At 38.1% G+C, this 19,109-nt stretch overlaps 1 protein-coding gene across 1 annotated transcript; it reads left to right on the top strand.

Moving 5' to 3' along the window:
* The first annotated feature begins 980 nt into the window (after nucleotides 1-980).
* ATP5MJ (ATP synthase membrane subunit j) lies at nucleotides 981-11,634 on the top strand. The gene is made up of 4 exons (XM_044661886.1): nucleotides 981-1,111; nucleotides 9,408-9,531; nucleotides 10,476-10,499; nucleotides 11,328-11,634. The coding sequence occupies exons 1-4, from the start codon at nucleotides 1,109-1,111 to the stop codon at nucleotides 11,357-11,359; spliced, it is 183 nt and encodes a 60-aa protein (XP_044517821.1). The 5' UTR covers nucleotides 981-1,108; the 3' UTR covers nucleotides 11,360-11,634.
* The last annotated feature ends 7,475 nt before the right edge of the window (nucleotides 11,635-19,109 follow it).

The following is a 19,109-nucleotide window of genomic DNA, read 5'->3' as shown; positions in this document are numbered from 1 at the left end:
ATATGGAGTGGCAAGAGGAGGGAGGGGCCTAACAAATACATATTTAAATCTAAACAGCATAAACCTAAACTGAATTACATACAAAGTAGTTAACTAGAGGTCAGCTAAGTGGCAAAATGGATAAAGCACCAAGCCTGGAGTCAGAAAGACCCTCCCCTTCCTGAGTTCAAATCCAGCCTCAGACATTTATTAGTTGTGTGACCCCGGGCAAGTTATTTAACCCTATTTGTCTCAGCTTCTTCATCTGTAAAATAAGCTGTTGGAGGAAATGTCAGACCATTTCAGTATCTTGGCCAAGAAAACCCCAAATAAGGTCACAGGGAGTCAGACAAGACTGAATAAGTTAAAAAGGAAGGGAGGCAATAACAACTGGGGTGGAGGGTGCACAAGTAAAGTTTCCCACAGAAGGTAGTGTTCCTGAAGCTTCAAAAAACATTCTCCTGGGGACAGCTAGGTAGTTCAGTGGACAGAGTGCCAGGCTTGGAGATGGAAGGTCCTGGGTTCAAATTTGGCTTCAGACACTAGCTGTATGATCCTTGGCAAGTCAATCCTGCAATTGTTTATCCTTTATGGCTCTTCTGCCTTGAAACTGAAACTTAGTATCCATTGTAAGATAGAAGGTAAGGTTTTTGAAAAGAAAGGAAAAGAAAAGATCAGAGAGGGGAAGGAGAAGAGAGGAGAGGAGAGACAAAGCAAGACTCTCCCGGCCGGGACCTTGAACAAAATTCCTGGGCTTTAGTAGGACTCACCCCCTTCCATTCCACTTCTCCCAGCTCCAGGGCAGGAGCTGGCACGCCCTCCCTCTCTCCCGCCCCCGCTCTCTGACTCGGGGGGTCTTAGCTGTGCTGACTCTTTCCTCTCGTCCGGACTGCGGCTTCGCGGCGCCCTGCCGCGACAATACACACCGCTCGAGGACGCTGTAGCGGGAGGCTAGCGCTCTGAGGCGACGGGGAGGTTCCGCCCTTTCCGGCGCTCTCTGAGCCGCTTTTCCCAGCATTCCCCGCGAGACTCCGGCTTTTAGGGTCACCTTTTGGAGCCTTTGGCCTTCCGCAGTACTCCGCTGCCGGCTTGGATTCTCGCGTGCCGCCCTTCCTTGCAGAAACCAACCATGGTGAGAAAAAGGAACCCGCTCGGGGTCGGCGCGGTCTGAGGTGTCAGGGCCCATGAGAGGGGGGCCTCCTGAAGGGCAGGGGAGGCCGCTGGGCCGGATTGCGATGTAGGAAGCCCTCCTCAAGATCTGAGGAGGGTGTGTGTGTGTGTGTGTGTCTGTGTCTGTGTGTGTGTCTGTGTCTGTGTCTGTGTGTCTGTGTGTGTCTGTGTGTGTCTGTGTGTATTGGGGAGATATCAATAATCAGCACAAGTGTTATATCACTTGACTCACACAAGCTTGAGAATGGAGTTAGAAGGTTAAGTTACTGGTCCTGGGTCACCCAGCTGTTAAGTGTTCCTAGGCAGGATTTGAACTCATAAAGGAGAAATATTACAACCCTTGGCGTCCAAGGGGCTTCCGTTTTGACTAGGGAGGAGGATATTTGAAGGAGGGAAGAGCAAAGAAGGTAAAGAGTAGGAAGAAAAGGAAGAACGGGGGAAGGTTAAGACAGAGGTGACTAGGAAAGGCTTTGAGGAATCAGCATAGGAAGAGGGGAAAACAAGGTGTTGTGGAGGTGAGGCAGGTGATAAGAGTGGGGAGGGGGACCAGGAGGTGGAGGAAGGAAATCGGGAAGAAGATAGGGGCACAGAAGAGGAAGAGACTTATAAAGAAGGAAAGGAAAAAAGGAAGAGAACCAGATGTAGGAATATGAGAGGGGAGGGTCTGCAAAGGAGCAGCATGGGAGAGCTAAGGGATGAGAGTGCTTTCTAACTTTTTCAAACCTGAAAGAGTAGCCTTTTTGTCATTGAACTATAATTTGTCATTATTAGGAAGAAAATTGAGATTCTCCTTTTTACAAGGAGGAATCTAAAATCCAGAGAGGCTGAGACATAACCTCCAAGGTTACATAGATTAGAGGAAGACCTAGATCTACAATTTATGTTTCCCAAAAAAGGATATGTTCTATTAATTCAAGAGCAATGTAGTAGGTGTTGTGTCTGTTTCTTCCATCATTAACTGGGATCCATCCTGGTACAAGGGGAAGACATTGGGACAGGAATGAGAATACCATGGTTCAAATCCCATCTCTGAAGCTTACTACTTAATAACCTTAGGCAAATAGCTGACTTTACTGGGTCTCTTGGTTTTCTTGGGTTGGACTATATGACCTTCCAGATTCTTTTCAAACTCTTTAACTCTGATTTTATGATTGACTTCTTTCACCTAATAATAATAATGGACAGAAATTACATTATTTAATTTGTTGAGAAGTATAAGATGTGATCAAAAACATTTTATGGCCTTGAAAGGAGGTAGGCATATCATGTAACAATTATGATTAAAGGTAAACTTCTAGTTGGATTTATGGAAGAATATATTAAAGAATCATAAAAATTTAAGATATCAAATGAGTTCTGGTATGAAGCAATAGAGGGAATATCTAAATTGAAAAAACAAGTTATCATAATACTCTCTGTCTTTCTCCCTTGGTTTGGAAAATCTTTCCTACACCATTTACTGCCCATAAAGTATTCCTATGCCACTTTCTTCAGGAAGCCTTTCCAGATCCTGCTATATTAACATTGCCCTCTTCCTTCAACTACTTTGTATTTTGTAAATGTAGGACCTGAATAGAATATGAGCTCTTTGAGAATAAGAACTATTTTTTGTTTTGTTTTTGAATCCTTAGTTTTTCAGGCACTAGATTTGAACTCAGGAAGACCTAGGCTATTCACTTAACCTCTCTGTGACTCAATTTCCTTATCTGTAAATTTGGGGAGGAGGAAGGACTTCATGGTCCCTTTCACCTTTAAATCTATGATCCAAAGATCCCTTACTACCTGATCTTTTGTGTTGAAGGCCCTTAGAGGCGATGTTTAATTGGAAAATTTAGAACTAGAAAGGACTTTATGATCATCTGCCCCAACCCCTTAATTTTACAATTGAGGTGCTTAGGTATCAGGTTGTGATTTACCAAAGGTCATCCAGTTTGAATTGAGCCCAGGTCTTCTAGCCTCAAATCCAGAGTTCTTTCCACTGCACCTCTAAAGCTGTGTAAAAAAGCATTAAAGTAGAAGAATCAGTTTTGCTAAATAGAATCTATATTCCTGAAATGTATTTTTTCACAAATGACTGCTGCCATTTACTTACAGGTTTCTATATATTTAAGCAAATACAATTCCTGCCTTCCTAGGTTAAAATTGTGAGTGTTTTGTTTGGGGGAAAGAGTGGGTTGAAGTGGCATCAGTAATTGAAGTGAAATGACATTATATTATAGCCCCAACTCATAACTGAGTCCTGTGAAGAAGAGTTCAGGAATGAGAGACTTAGTGGGAGTATAAAAGGTATCTTATCTAAAAGACTGTCTTTTAGAAGGATGAATTTATATTGTATGAAAATGCAGCATGGTATATAGGTGGAAAGAATAATAATCAGAAAATTAGTGTTCCATTCCCTGTGATACCATTTACTTGTTTTGTGACCTTGATGGAATCACTGAGCCCCAATTTCTTCATATTGGGGGCAGGGGGCAGAGGAGGCTGAGGTAGAGAGAATTTTTTAAGAAAAAGCATTTTGTAGTTTATAAAGCCCCTGGATGAGGTATATTGGTTCGAAAAGGTAGAACTAGGAACAGTATTCAGAAGTTATTGGAGAGGTGAACTGCAGCCAGGTTAGAGGGCAGGTTGCTATACTGAACAAATCATAGATCCAGTCCAATACTGTAAGGAAAAGCATTTTCATTTATTTATTACCAATTATTATCAATATTTATTATCAATACTGTGTATTGGCTCCAAGGCAGAAGAGTGGTAAGGGTAGGCAATGGGGGTCAAGTGACTTGCCCAGTGTCACACAGCTGGGAAGTGTCAGAAGATTTGAACCTAGGACCTCTGCCTCTAGGCCTGGCTCTCAATCCACTGAGCTACCCAGCTGCCCCCAGGAAAAGCATTTTTAAAACGGCTTTATAACACTGGAATGAGCTTACTTTTTGAATAATGAGTTTCCTATCACCAGTAAGTGAACAAGCATTTTTTAACTTAAAAAAAAATGTTTTCCCTTCAATTATATGTAAAAACAATTTGTTAACATTCATTTTTAAAAACAACCTTACCTTCCATCTTAGAATTAATACTGTATATTGGTTCCAAAATAGAACAGTAAGGGCTAGACAATGGGGGTTAAGTGACTTGCCCAGGGTCATACAGCTAGGAAGTGTCTGAGACCCTGTTTGAACCCAGGACCTTGTCTCTAGTACTGGTTCTCAATCCACAGAGCCACCTGATTGCTTCCTACTATCAATTTTTTTTTTATTTTGAGTTTCAAATTCTCTATCTCCTCACCCTCACTTCTTCCCACTCCTTCCTCCCTGAGACAATAAGCAATTTAGATTTTACATGTGAATTCAGTAAGCATTTATTAAGTAATTAGTAAATACTAGGCACCTTATTAGGCCTTAGAAATGCAAATACAAAGATCCCCTACCAGGAGATAGAACCACATGCACATGAAAGATTTCATTATGTTAGGTAAGAGTGAGGGAATGCAGTGAGGACATGAGGTTTGGTCAGTGCACAAAGATTACAGGAATTGGAGTACTTCTGTAGAAGGCTAGTTTGGAGACTGGATTAGAGTGGGGCTAGAGACTTGAGAAGTCTCCAGAAACCATTTGGGCTTTTATAATGCCTAGGCCAGAGGTAATGAGGGCCTGGACCAAGGTGGTTAATACAGCAGTAAAAAGAAGGATGTAAAAATAGAAATGATAAGATTTGGTAGCTGGATATGTGAAGTTCATGTGTTCAGTAACATTTATTAAATCTACTATATACTAGGCATTGTGCCAAGTACTGGGGATACAAAAAGAGGCAAAGGGCAGACTTTACCCTTAAGGAGTTTACAGTCAGAGACAACATACAAACAATATATCCAAACCAAGCTACACATAGGATCAGCAGGAAATAATTTAAAGAGAGAAAACACTGGAATTAAGAGAGGTCAGGGAAGGTTTCCTGTAGGAGATAGGATTTTAGTTGGAACTTAAAAGGAAGCCAGGAGGGGGCAGCTGGGTAGCTCAGTGGAGTGAGAGTCAGGCCTAGAGACAGGAGGTCCTAGGTTCAAACCCGGCCTCAGCCACTTCCCAGCTGTGTGACCCTGGGCAAGTCACTTGACCCCCATTGCCCACCCTTACCAATCTTCCACCAATGAGACAATACACCGAAGTACAAGGGTTAAAAAAAGGAAGCCAGGGAGGTTAGTCATTAGGGTGGAAGAGGGAGAGCATTTCAGGCATGGGGGACAGCCAGAGAAAATACCCCAAGCTGAGAGATGGAGAGTCTTATTCCTGAACAACCAAGAGGCCAGTGACACTGGATTGAAGAGTATGTATTATATCAGGGAGTACGATCTTTAAAAGACTGGAAAGGGAGGAAGGGGGTAGGGATAAGGACTTTGATTGTCAAACAGCATTTTGAAGGCAATGGGAAGCCACCACAGTTCACTGCATAGGAGTGGTGGTGACATGATAAGACCCATGCTTTAAGAAAATCATTTTAGTGACTGAATGGAGAATGGATTGGACACGTTTGAGAGACAGGCAGACTCTCAATGCAGTAATTGAAGCAGGAGTTCATAAGGCCCCCATAATAGAGTGGTGGTTGTGCCTGAGAAAAGGGGGCATATTTGGAAGATTGTAACCGTGAAATGGCAACAGCTTGATGTGGGGTTTGGAGGTGAGAGATGGTAAGGAATTTAAGGTGACTCCTGGGTTGTAAACCTGAAGGACTGGGAGGATAGTCTTATCCTCTACAGTTTTAGGGAAGGTAGAAGGTAGGGAGGGTTTAGTGGGAAAGATAATGAGTTCTGTTTTGGTTATATTGAGTTTAAGATGTCTGAGATGCAAGATATTGGGGGAGTAGGAAAGGTAGATTTTGAGAATCATCAGCATAGAGATAGGAATTGAATCCTTGGGAACTGCTGAGGTCACCAAGTGAAGTAGTATAGAGGGAGAAGAGGAGGTGAGGGAAAGTGAGGAGTTGAGGATAAAACTGAGATTATAAACTTGGGAGAATTGAGTGGTGACGCCTTTCACAAAAAATAGAGAAAGTTGAAGGCATAGATTTGGGATGAACGAAAATGAACTCACATTTGGGCATGTTGAGCTTGAAATGTTTATCTAAAAGGTAGTTGTTGTTAATAGGACTGAAGGTCAGGGAGATACAAGGGCTGGATTTGTAGATCTGAAAGTCATCTCACCAGAAATGCTCTTCTCAAATCTATGGGAACTGAGAAGGTCACTGAGAAGGAAAGGGGCCCAGACTGGAAGGAAGGAAAGCTGGGAAGAGAGACTGTCAGGAAGGGAGAGAGCAATCAGTGGGGTCAGGTGTGGCAGAGAGCTTAAGAAGATGAGGACTAAGGAAAAAAGAAACTGGATAACAGTCATCTGCCCAAAAAGTGAGGACAGTTGGCTTGTTGGGCTTTTTGAATGGAAAGACTAATCAGAAATAGATAGAAAGAGTGGTATGCTACAATAGTCTACCTCAAAGTTATACTTGCTGAAAGAGAGCCTGCACAGTAGTAGAAAGTTATCTGCCTCAGAGCCAGGAAGACCTGGGTTCAAGTCAGACCTTGGATTTGACTGTGTGACCCTTCACAAGTCGCTTACCTCACAGTGTTCTGAGACTGCATGGGCCTGTGTTGCTGGGGGTGGGGAACTTTCTTATCAGGAAGTTCCCAATACCAGTATAATCACAGGTTCTGACCCTTTTCCTACAGTTATCCTAGAATCTTGAGTTGGTTCTAGTGCATTTTATTGTAGTATTGCTAGTGAGATACAAATGTTCATTGTGGCTTGGTTTCACTAGACCTAGCTTTTATCCAGTCATGTGGAGGGTTGACTGTAAAAGTCCTAGAATGTTAGAATTGTAGCTCATTTTGCTAAAAAAGAAAAGAGATGCCCAATGAGGGAGTTGACTTACCTAAAGTTAAACAGTGAATTGGGATTAAAACCCAAGTCTTCTGACTTCTACTTATAAGTCCTTTCACTACCCCATAATTACAACAATATTCTGTGTCAAAGATTCGTGATTTTCCCCAGTCTTGGTGCTCCTAACAATAAATTGTGGCTTCCTATGCTTCAGTAGATTGTAGTGAGTGATGGTGGCTGAAAAAAAATCTGGGGGCCAGCCATATGATGATGTCTAACAATAATAGCTTTCTTTCTTCACATAACTGTGAGGCAAGTAGTGTGATTGTTTTCCTTTTACAAATTAGGCCACTGAAGCTTAGAGAAATTGGGTGACTTTCAGGTGAATACTGGAAACTAGGTCTCCTAACTCCAGATCCAGGGTTCCTTCTGTTCTATACCATTTTATCCTGCTCAATGAAAGATTAAAAAAAAAAAAGTAATGGGAAATTTTGTGGTATGCTCTACAGTAAGCATCAGCTGGCATATTCTCTATGAGAATCAGGTGTTTTTATTTTCAGGGGGAATTTTTTTGATAACACAAGAACTTTATTTAGAATCTCAAAGGAGAGGAGTTTTTGGGTTTTTTTGGCACTTTTCTGTCTCTTTCCTCCATCCCCCACTTCCAGTCTGCCACTTCTTTCTTTTCTTTCCTCAGGGTTAAGTCTTTACTTCCCTGAAATGTTTGAAAATCATCCCTCCATCTACCCTACTGCCACCCCCTCAAAGCTCAAACCCAACAATGCAAGTGTTTTTAACTATCAAGTTAGCCAGCAATTTGATAAAAGTAATTCACACTAAGATGCAAGTGGCATTAAATGGAAAGTTTATTTGCATTTTTATAGTTGAGCTTCTTTAATGAGTCTCAGTATTGGAATAAGTTGGGAGATATGAATATATAAATGGAAGAAAGATTAAGAGCTTACTAGTTCAGGAACTGCCAAATTGGGGATACAAATATAAACAAGAAAGATAACCAATGCTCTCAAGGAGCTTACTTTGTAATTGGGGAAAGACTAACTCCTTTTGGGAAACTCTGTGGTAAGAGGAAACTGTTTTGGACTGAGAATGGTGAGAGCCAGTAGGGCAAATGATTGAGTAGTTGTTTGCAGGATTAGTAGTGGTGATTTGATTATTGTTCTCATAGCTAAAATGGGAAGAGTTACATCTCTAGCAGGATGGCATGGAGATGGCTATGAAGTAGTTAGGGGGCCTAAGACTAGTAAGATATGGTAGAATACTCAATAATCACGAATCAGAACCCTGGGAGGAGTATAAGGGTGGGAGCTCCTCAAATTTCTGGTTCTTACTGGAAGTGGCCAGACAACAGGCAGTCTGGCATGGAGATGACCTGGAAATAATATTTTTATTTACTGTCTTCACCTCATGCCTAAAAACAAGAGGCACCCAGTACTCCAGGGCCATAAAATGTTAGATCTTACTGGAATCATAAGAAAAACCTTGTCTAATCCCCTGATTTTGCAATGAGGAACCTGAGACCCAGAGAAAAGTGATTTGACCAAGGTTTTACTCATTAATTGAAGTTACTCTGTGAGTTACTCACCTATGATACTTCTATTGCTAATCTGCTTTTAAGAGTTTTTAGTGTTATCAAGTCACAAAAACAAATGGATTGGGTTCTGGAACCTAAATAGAAAATAGGCAATAAACCTCACATACACACCCAATAAAAGGTGTTATAATCTTAGATTGCTTCAGTAAAAATATTTTTTATAACAAGGAAAATAGTAAACATAGGATTTAGAACTAGAAAGATCTTTTGCATCTTTCATTTTATAAAGAGATTAAGGTACTTGACCAAGAACTGAGAAATGGGATCACCAGAGTAGAGAACCCAAGTTCCTTCACCCCAAATCCAGGGCTCTTTCCAATATGCATTACTATCCTTCCTGGTATTCTCCCTGGTCAAGCCATAATTCAAAGTATTTGAAGCAGGATTCATGACCCTGGTTAAAATTTAGACTAGACCTCAATGATCTGCCCCTTCTGATTCTGGAATGCTATGTACAATTCCATGAAACAATAATGCAAGACTATAATGTGCTAACTACCAGTATAGATGATAGAGGTGTGAAGAACCATTGAAAATTGAGAAGCAGGAACAATGGGGGTGAGTGAGCATGGAAGCTTCTATGAAAGAGGCAGAGCTAGATCTGATTCTTATGAAAGAATGGAAAGGATTTGAAACCCTGAATCAGAGAGGGAAAAGTATGGCATTTGGTGAATGGGGACAGTGAGGGGGAAGGGCCTCAAATGCTCTATAAATACTTGTCGAATGAATAATATCAACTTTAGTAATGTGAAATGCCCACATTTATTGCTACTATTAATTTTCAGCTTTATCAGAACTTGGTGAAAAATGTTTGGATTCCACTGAAGCCCTACTACACCCAGGTTTACCAGGAGATCTGGGTAGGAATGGGTTTGATGGGATTCATTGTTTACAAAATCAGAAGTGCTGGTAAGTTGCATTTTGTTTGGTTCTTGGGAGATGAATGGAGGAAAAAATTGTTGTCAGGAATTAGTAATTGGCAAAAATGATTCCCACCCAAACCTTGATTTTAGTCATTTCTTTTAGATTAAATTTAAATAAAGATTTCAGTTGTTTTTCAGTTGTATATGACTTTCGGATCCCATTTGGAATTTTTTTGACAGATACTAGAATGGTTTTACCATTTGTGTCTCCAGATCATTTTTTAGATGTGGAAACTGAGGCAAATAGGGTTAAATGACTTGCTCAAGGTCACAAAGCTAGTAAGAGCCTAAGACCAGATTTTAATTCAAAAAGATGAGCCTTTCTGATTTGATATAGATATAGATATATATTGCTCTATATCTATTACATCCCCAAGCTGCCCTATTTAAAAACTAATTTATTTAGCATGTTAGATAACTGTATCTGTCTTAAACATTATGTTGGAAAACATGTTAGAACCTTTAAACTGTTGGATATGGGTTAACCAGGAGTAGAGAAGGCATAACCTTTTTTTCTTTTTTAACCCTTACCTTCTGTCTTTAGAATCAGTACTATATATTGGTTCCACGGCAGAAGAGTGGTAAGGACTGGCCAGTGGGGGTTAAGTGACTTGTTTAGGGTCAAAGATCTAGGAAGTTCCTGAGTCCAGACCTTTTAAATAAAAGATTTGGAAAGTATTTTTATAGCATTTTCTGGTTTTCCTGTTTTAGAGTCTTAGGGAAAACCAAACTGAATGGGGTTGTGGAGACTACCTGTAGTAGTTTTAGATGTACATTGGGCAGCAAAGCTCTTAATCAAATATCATTCAAAATGATTCTCAAGTGGTATGTCTAAGATTTTAAATTGTGTAGCATATTATTAAGTGGGAGTAAAAAATTTTTTTAAATAGCTTACAACAAAGACTAATAATATATTCTTCTAATTTTTAGATAAAAGAGCCAAAGCCTTGAAAGGTAAGTCTTTTAGGGAAGGGGAGAAGACAGAGATGGGTTGCTTTTCTTAAAATATGTTTTTAATACTGTAGAAGTATCTGGTACATAGTTCTAAAAAATAAATATATAGCAGAAATAATATTTTAGAATATCATGTTTGAGTTACATATGTAGTTGTAGTAAGGTAGAATTCTCAAAGCAATTTTTGCTATGTATGTCCTAAACATTTTCTTTGAAATTGTAGAAGAAAATTACATAGTAATTTGAATGGTAGCCAAAATCTTTGTTACTTAACGGCAGTAGGGGGAGCTCAAACCAGTAGTTTGACCATACTTTCACTTTTAATGAAAATACTGGTAAGGAAGCATATTTAATTTAAAAATTCAGTGGTAAGAACCACACCCATTTGATTAAAGCCAGATCCTGAATTTTATCTTTTCCCATATAATTTCCCACAGATAAAAAAGTTTGAAATTGTTTGAACTTCAAATATTGTTTTAATAGCAAACAGAGAAAGAGAAACTTTGTGAAGGAGCTAGATAAATTGAAATGGTTTTATTTGGTCTCTACTAAGACTTTCATTACTCTGGCTATCTCCCAAAGTTAATTTATATGGCGATAAAGTCTTTTTGTAAAAACTTAATAGTTTTGAAATTAATATAAAACTTGATTTTTCTAATAGGAAATTGACAATTCTATTTTCTGTTACTTTGGTCTTTGCCTTTATGAGCAAATTGAGGTCTATTTCATTTGTATTACCTTTCTGACCAATTTGAGGTCTATTTCATTTTTATTACCTTTCTAAATTACAATACAATTTCTACCATATTTTTGTTTTCAAAGGTGCAGATGCAGCTGCTCCTGCTCATGGACATCATTAACTGGATTTACTTTGGGATCATGTATAATATGAAACATCAGGCTAGCTATGAGCAGGAATTCACCAATTTCCCTTGTTAACTTTTAGACATTTGTTCATAATGAAATAAAGTCATATGTGGAAGGCGATTATTATGTTTCAATTCAATTGAAGTATCATACCCTTTTTTGTTTTATCTAGTCCATACCACTTTGATATATGTATACATTACAAATTCAGTATTTGTTTTGTAACTATAATTGCCTCTCAAATAAAAGTGATTTAAAAATTTTGAAACTATCAAATTTTTGTAAGTCTAGAGGAGCTAAGTGATGTCAATAAATATCTTGATTTACTTAAAACTTGGTGATAAAGTTTATCTCAGGACTTAATAATTGAGTTTCTAATAAAATTTAGTCTTAAAGGTTTGAAGAGGGATCAAATTTGTCAGAAGATTGTTTAACTGGCCAAACAAAAATGCAACCAAGAAAATGAACACAGAAATCTCATTTCCCATGATAAATAGTATGAGATACATAGATTTGTTTCAGTTCCCTTTTAGCTAATAAGGAAGATATTTAAATATTAGAGTGGAAATAAGCATTCACTATGCCATCCAGAATTACAAGACTTTTTCTTTTATTTTTATGAACTAAATGAATATGATATTCATTAACAACTTAATCATTTTATCTTAAAAAAGTTTGTTGATACTTTTATTTGCATTGGTCATTTCCCACATCCCCTTCCCAAACTGTGACAAGATGCAGTTAAAGCCAACCAATATATTTGTTTATCAATATACTGCAATTAAAAAAATTTTTTTAAGTACAGACCTCTCTCCCACTTGTCTTCCTCTCTGTTGAGAGAGGTAGAAATATAAAACCTCAAGCAAAACAAAATTTCTCATTGACCATTTTTTAAAAAGTATATCTTGTTCAAATTTGGACTCAAGACACTTCCTATCTATGTGACCCTGGGCAAGTCACTAAATGCCCCTGTTGCCTAGCCCTTACTGCTTTTCTGCCTTGGGACCAATACATAGTATTGATTCTAAGGCAGAAGGTAAGTATTAAAAAAGAAAGTATATCATTCTATATTCTTGAGTCCATCTTTTTTTCAGGAGGTAGGCAGCAAGTTTTATCATGTCTTCAGGAACTGTAGTTAGTCCTTGTGCTGAACAGAATTCCCAAGTTTTCTTTTTAAATATATTTTGTTTTAATTGGAAGACCTCTCTTCCCACATTGCACACCCTACCACCCCATTTGCAAACCCAAGAAACAAAACCCATTACATAAATGTTTAGTCAAACAAATTTCCATGTTATCCCTGTTCTAAAGATGGTATCATTCTGCGTTCTGAGTCCACCTCTTCATTAGTTGGTGGAAAGCATGTTCATCATTTTTCTGAAACCCTGATTGGTCATTATACAGATAAAGAGCTTAGCACCATTAATATTCCATCAAATTTCTATACTGTAACACTCATCCAGTCCCTAGTTAGGGGCATCCCCTCAGATTCCCATTCTTTGCACACACACCCCAAAAGAGCTATGAATATTTGTCTATATCCTTAATTTGTTTTCCTTGGGATTAAGGCATCCCTTAATCTGTCTTCCATTTAATTCCTGTTCTTCCTTCTCCCCTTTCCTTCTTTTGCTGTAAAGTGAAAAATATTTATATACTCTGTGTGCCTCTTTTGACTAGATCAGAGAGGTTCATTTCTGTAACCCTTACCCCCTCTTCATTTGTACTACTTATGCACCCTTATTTTAAAAATTGTTCCCCTAACCTTCCTTTCCCCTTCATTATATTCCTCTTTACTTCTCTTTCCATAATTAAGATCAAGACATTTATTCCCAGACCTTATCTAGTTGTTGTACTGTAAATCCTAATGATAAGAATTAAAGGGGGGGGTGGTATATGTATCATCTCCCCATATTCAAATGTATGCAGTTTGTCTTATACTTTAGTTCTTTATTATTGTTCATATTTACTTTGTGTTTCTTGTCATTCCTGTTGTTCTTTGAAGTTTCTATGCCTTTCTGGTCTTTCCATAAGGAATGCTTGGAAATTCTCTTATTTTACTGAACATGTGTTTTTTCCTCCTTGTACTCTGTTTTGCTAAGCAAATTTTTCTTTGCAATTATAAGCCTATATCTTTTACCTTCTAGGGTGTGTATTCCAAATTCTCTTGCTTCTTTATAGTGGTGGCTACTAGATTGTGTATGACTGACTGATTCCAAATTTCAATTCTTTACTCATGCAATTTTCTCTTTGACTTGGCTTTGATGTTCCTGGGAATTTTCATTTTGGGGGTTTCTATCTAGAGGTAACTAATGGATTCTTTCTCTTTCCATCTTGCCCTTTAGTTCAGAGAAATCTAAGCAATTTTCTCTTTGAGATTTCTTGAAATATAACTAAGGCTCTTTTTTGGTTGTGGTGTTCAGAGAGTGCAATGATTCTTAACATTTCCCCTCTATTTTCCAGGTCATTTGTGTTTTTGCCATTTTTTTTTTTTCAAATTTTTTGACATTGCTTTTATCATTACTTCATGGAGTCATTGGCTTCTCCTTTGGTCCATTCAAATTTTTGAAGTTTGTTGTTTAGGCAAGGTTTTGTATTTCCTTTGCCAAGCTGTAATTCCCTTTCCAATGAGTTCTCCCAGAACTCATTTCTAATTTCTTTATTAGGCTCTCTCATTCCATTGCTAAAAATATTTTAAAACTCTTGCTTCTAGAGAGCCATTCCTGGAGATGGGGAGTGGTGGGGGTGTCTAGGTTCAAATTGTCCTCAGACACTTCCTTGTGTGACCCTGGGCAAGTCACTTAACTCCAATTGCCTAGACCTTACTGTTCTTCTGCCTTGGAACTGATATTTAATATTGAATCTAAGGCAGAAGGTAAAGGTTAAAAACAAAAAAGAAACCTCTGCTTCATCTCCTAAAAGAGTTCTAGTAGAATTTGTGCCCAAGTTGTGGTTTGGTAATTTTGAAGCCAAGTTTGTAGATATTTTGGTTTCATTTTCTTCTTCATTTGTGTCTTGAGCATTCCTGCCACTATAATAGTTCATATTGAGGTCTGATGGCCAGATATATGGATCTGAGGTTTATTGAGACACAGCTCTGCAGTGAGTGGACTTCACTGTTAGCTTTTTCTGGATTTCCCCATCAAGATTTAGTCTGGTGCCTTACCTCTATCTTGGAATCAATACCAATCTAATTGGTTCCAGAACAGAAAAGCTGTAAGGACTAGGCAATTAGCGTTAAGTAGCTTGCACAGGATCACACAACTAGGACATGCCTAAGGCTAGATTTGAACCCAGATCCTTCTGATTCCGGGCCTGGTGCTCTCCACACTGACCACCAGCTGCCCCAGTCTGGTGCATTTTCTAGATCTATTAGGATTTCATGGAGGTGATCTCATTGCACTGTTTCCCATCACTCCACAATCTTGGCTTTACCTTTCTAGAATAACTAACTGTCCACCTTCTCTCTTCCAGTGTAAGGAAAATGTGACTCCTTGGTCTTCTGGAGCTAACGTGGGCCATTTCATTTGAGTATAATTATTTTCATTTTTTTTCCATCATATTTTTTCTTGGTTCTGCATTCCTTGAGCAGTCACCACATGTTTATTTTAAAATAACCCTTACCTTCCTCTGTGTGTGTGTGTGTGTGTGTGTGTGTGTGTATGTGCCAGTAAGTTTATTTTTTTATTTTTTTTTTTAAACCCTTGTACTTCGGTGTATTGTCTCATAGGTGGAAGAGTGGTAAGGGTGGGCAATGGGGGTCAAGTGACTTGCCCAGGGTCACACAGCTGGGAAGTGTCTGAGGCCGGGTTTGAACCTAGGACCTCCTGTCTCTAGGCCTGACTCTCACTCCACTGAGCTACCCAACTGCCCCAGTAAGTTTATTTTTTAAAAAATATTTTTCCATCGTTACATGATTCATGGTTCTCTCCCTCCCTTCTTCCCTTCCCCCTCCTGTAGCTGATAAGCAATTCCACTAGGTTAAACATATAATTTTAAACCTATTTCCATATTATTCATTTTTGTAATAGAGTAATCTTTGAATACCCAAACCTCAAATCATATACCCATATAAACAAGTGATAAATGTTTTTTTTCTGCATTTCTACTCCCACAGTTCTTTCTCTCCATGTGAATAGCATTCTTTCTCATAAGTCCCTTGGGATTGTTCTTGATCGTTATTAGTCTGGTGCCTTACCTCTATCTTGGAATCAATACCAATCTAATTGGTTCCAGAACAGAAAAGCTGTAGGCAATTAGAGTTAAGTAGCTTGGAAAGCTACTTAATATTAGCAAAACCTATTACATTTACTTGTCCTACAATGTTTAAGTTACTGTATATAATGAATGATCTCTTGGTTCTTCTCATTTCACTTCATATCATTTCATATAAATCTTTCTTTCCAGTTCTTTTCAACATCAACCTGTTCATCTTTCCTTATTGCATAGTAGTATTCCATCACCATCATATACTACAATTTGTTCAGCTATTCCTCAATTGAGGGACACCACCTCATTTTCCAGTTTTTTGCCACCATAAAAAGTGCCAGTATAAACATTTTTATACAAACCATTTTTATTTATTTTTTAATCTCTTTGGGGTACAAACCCATTAGTGGTATTGCTGAATCAAAGGACACGCATTCTTTAAAGCCCTTTGGGCATATGCCTTCTAGTACAGTTGGATCACTTCACAACGCCACTAGCAATGCATTAGTGTCCCAATTGTAATAGGTATAATTGACTTATATTTGGTTTGAATATTAATAGCCAGTTGGGTAATTTGTTGGTTAAAATAACTAAAGTTGTCAGTGGTTAAACTGATTCACAGGCAGTGGATGGAAGGCTGGATGCAGTTTAATACAACTCTGATTTATTTCTGGTTGAGGTAGGGAAAGGCAATAGAAGGTAGGAATATGATAGGAAATCTCTTAAACTATAATACTAAAAATGTCTTAATAAAACCCCCCAAAACTGCTATGTTTGCAGTCTCTTGTCCACAGAAGTGGACCCGCACTGAACTATACTCACTGACTAAAATATTAAATTCCGACTTACTAATCTATGCTAAAATGATGAACTTTAAGTATATAATAAACTCCTAAATGAAATAAAGTAACATATATAACTTCAGAGAGAAGTGGAAGCAGTTTCTCTGAAGTCAGAGAAGAACCAAGCCTCTGACAGTTTAGTCTCCCACCACTCCAATCCAACTGTCACCTCAGTTGACAAAACTGTTCTCCAACTCACGCTCTGGTTCAGAGGGGAAAAGCTCTCAGTCAGCACTCTCTTATCTCATTATTGGTATTTCAAATCTAAAAATAATAGTCTCAAAGTCACCAAAGATCTTTTCCCTCTCAGAGAATGACCCAGAAACCTGCACCTAAAAAAGGTCAGTCTGGACTCAGAACTCCCAAGCCAGGCTCCTTTTTATGGTAGGCCTCTTACAGTGACCACAGCAAACTCTTCTGTCCCCTCTCTTAAAAGGGGACAGCATAAAAATAAAATAATCTTTCTCTGACCTAAAACCCTTGCTCCTAATGAGACAGGATAAACTAAATAAAATCCTTATCACAACATTCCTCCCTGTGATTCCTTGGGAGACCCATCTCCGCAATGAATCATTTAAACTAACTAAACTTATTCTATATTCTATACTGGAAACAGGGAGAAGTAAAAAGAAGGAAGAAAGAGAAAAACGTCTTGCAAAATGCAAGTCACATATACAGATATTTACAATTACAGATATTTAGTTACACAATAATGCTTCTAACTATACTTTTACAAAAAAACCTAAAGATAATAATTCAAATTCCACTTGGTTACTACGTAAAAAAAAAACTTGCAACACTAGTATATACAAATTATTACATTTTTTACATATAACACAATTTTGCCACATTCCCTCCAACATTTATTATTTTCATTTACTGTTATATTGGCCACTCTGCTAGGTGTAAGGTGGTACCTCAGAGTTGTTTTGATTTGCATTTCTCTAATCAGGAGGGCTTACCTTCCATTTTAGAATTGATACTGAGTATTGGTTCCAAGAAGAATAGCAAGAGCTAGGCAACTGGAGGTTAAGTGACTTGCCCAGAGTCACAGCCAGGAAGTGTCTGAGGTCAGATTTGAATGCAGATCCTCCTATCTCTAGATTTGACTCTATCCACCGAGCCACATAGTTGCCCCTACAAATATTTGTTAATCATCTACTACATATCATGCATTATGATAAGCACTGGGTATACAACTATAAAAATGAGACTTTTCAATAGCTTACGTTCTCTTTCCTGATTTTTCCTGAATCCATTCTTGCAGGACAATATTATATGCTCACATGTATATTCCACAGTTTGTTTATCTATTCCCCAATCAATAGAACACTTGCTATTTAACCCTCTGGTAATAAGCTTTGCTGCATTTAGCTAAGGTAGTCTTTGGACAGTTGTGTCAAGGGTCCCAAGGCCAAAGCACTTTTAGCTTCATACAATCTACCATTAACTTGTGCCTTCAAAAACTTCTGACACAGTGAGGCAGGAGAGTAGAATGCTAACTAGGTATATGACATTTATAAAGACTATCCTTTATCCCAACCCTGCATTTTCTATTCATTGGTATTTAGTATATTGCAATCGTGTTTGTGCCATTTTGGACATCAAGACTTTTATCAAAGAAAGTAGATGCACATTTGTTTTTCATTAAGGAAGTAACCAAAATAAAAGGTTAGTTTATGAAACAAGGCCATCTGTACCTTTACCTACTGATTCAACATCAGAATTGTATCTAGCTTTGCTGGTGATAAAAATAGAGATCATCAGTGAGAAAGAAGAGCAAATGGTTTGTGTGACGTGACCACTTGAAGTACCTTCCTGTCTTTGCCATTGAGAAGAATCAGGATTTAAGGAATCTTTAGGTTCAGGACAAGAAGAAGATCAGGGAGGAAGCAAGGATGCCTAGTAATACCACCATTTCATATTGAGCTATAAAATAGGCCAACTTTAGCAAAAAAGAGAAGAAAAAGAAATTAAAGTAGTCAATGAGGAAAATAAACATCACAGATGATGGGATGATATACTTAGAGAATTGACCAAAAATCTCGTTGAAATAACTTCAGCAAAAATTTAAATCCATATAAGTCATCAATATGTCTATATATTGCCAACAAATTTCAACAGCAAGAGATAGAAAGAGAAATTCCATTTAAAATAACTCTAGACAATATAAAATATTTAGGAATCTATTTGCTAAGACAAACACAGGAATTATATGAACACAATTACAAAACATTTTTCACATAAATAAAATCTGATTTAAATAGTTGGGAAAATATCAATTGCTCCTGTGTAGTCCAAGCTAATATAATAAAAATGACAATTCTACCTAAATTAATTTACTTATTCAGTGACACACCAACCAAAACTACCAAAAATTATTATTATTTTTTAAACCCTTAACTTCTGTGTATTGGCTCATAGGTGGAAAAGTGGTAAGGGTGGGCAATGGGGGTCAAGTGACTTGCCCAGGGTCACACAGCAGGGAAGTGTCTGAGGCCGGATTTGAACCTAGGACCTCCCATCTCTAAGCCTGACTCTCAATCCACTGAGCTACCCAGCTGCCCCCTACCAAAAATTATTTTAAAGAACTAGGAAAAATAATAACAATTCAGCTGGAAAAGCAAAAGGTTAAGAAGATCAAGGAAATTAATGAAAAAAAATTATGAAGGAAGGTGGCCTAGCAGTACCAGAT

Source organism: Gracilinanus agilis, chromosome 2 (assembly GCF_016433145.1).
Source record: "Gracilinanus agilis isolate LMUSP501 chromosome 2, AgileGrace, whole genome shotgun sequence".
Taxonomy (NCBI): Eukaryota; Metazoa; Chordata; class Mammalia; order Didelphimorphia; family Didelphidae; genus Gracilinanus; species Gracilinanus agilis.
Note: the sequence above shows the minus strand (reverse complement) of the source record. Positions and strands in the feature narration are given on the sequence as shown.

Bases quoted from the DNA above. Each gene is read 5' to 3' on its own strand.
- ATP5MJ (XM_044661886.1), top strand. The intron at 9,532-10,475 runs GTAAGTTGCATT...TCTAATTTTTAG, and splicing joins TTACAAAATCAGAAGTGCTG to ATAAAAGAGCCAAAGCCTTG. The intron at 10,500-11,327 runs GTAAGTCTTTTA...TCAAAGGTGCAG, and splicing joins AAGAGCCAAAGCCTTGAAAG to ATGCAGCTGCTCCTGCTCAT.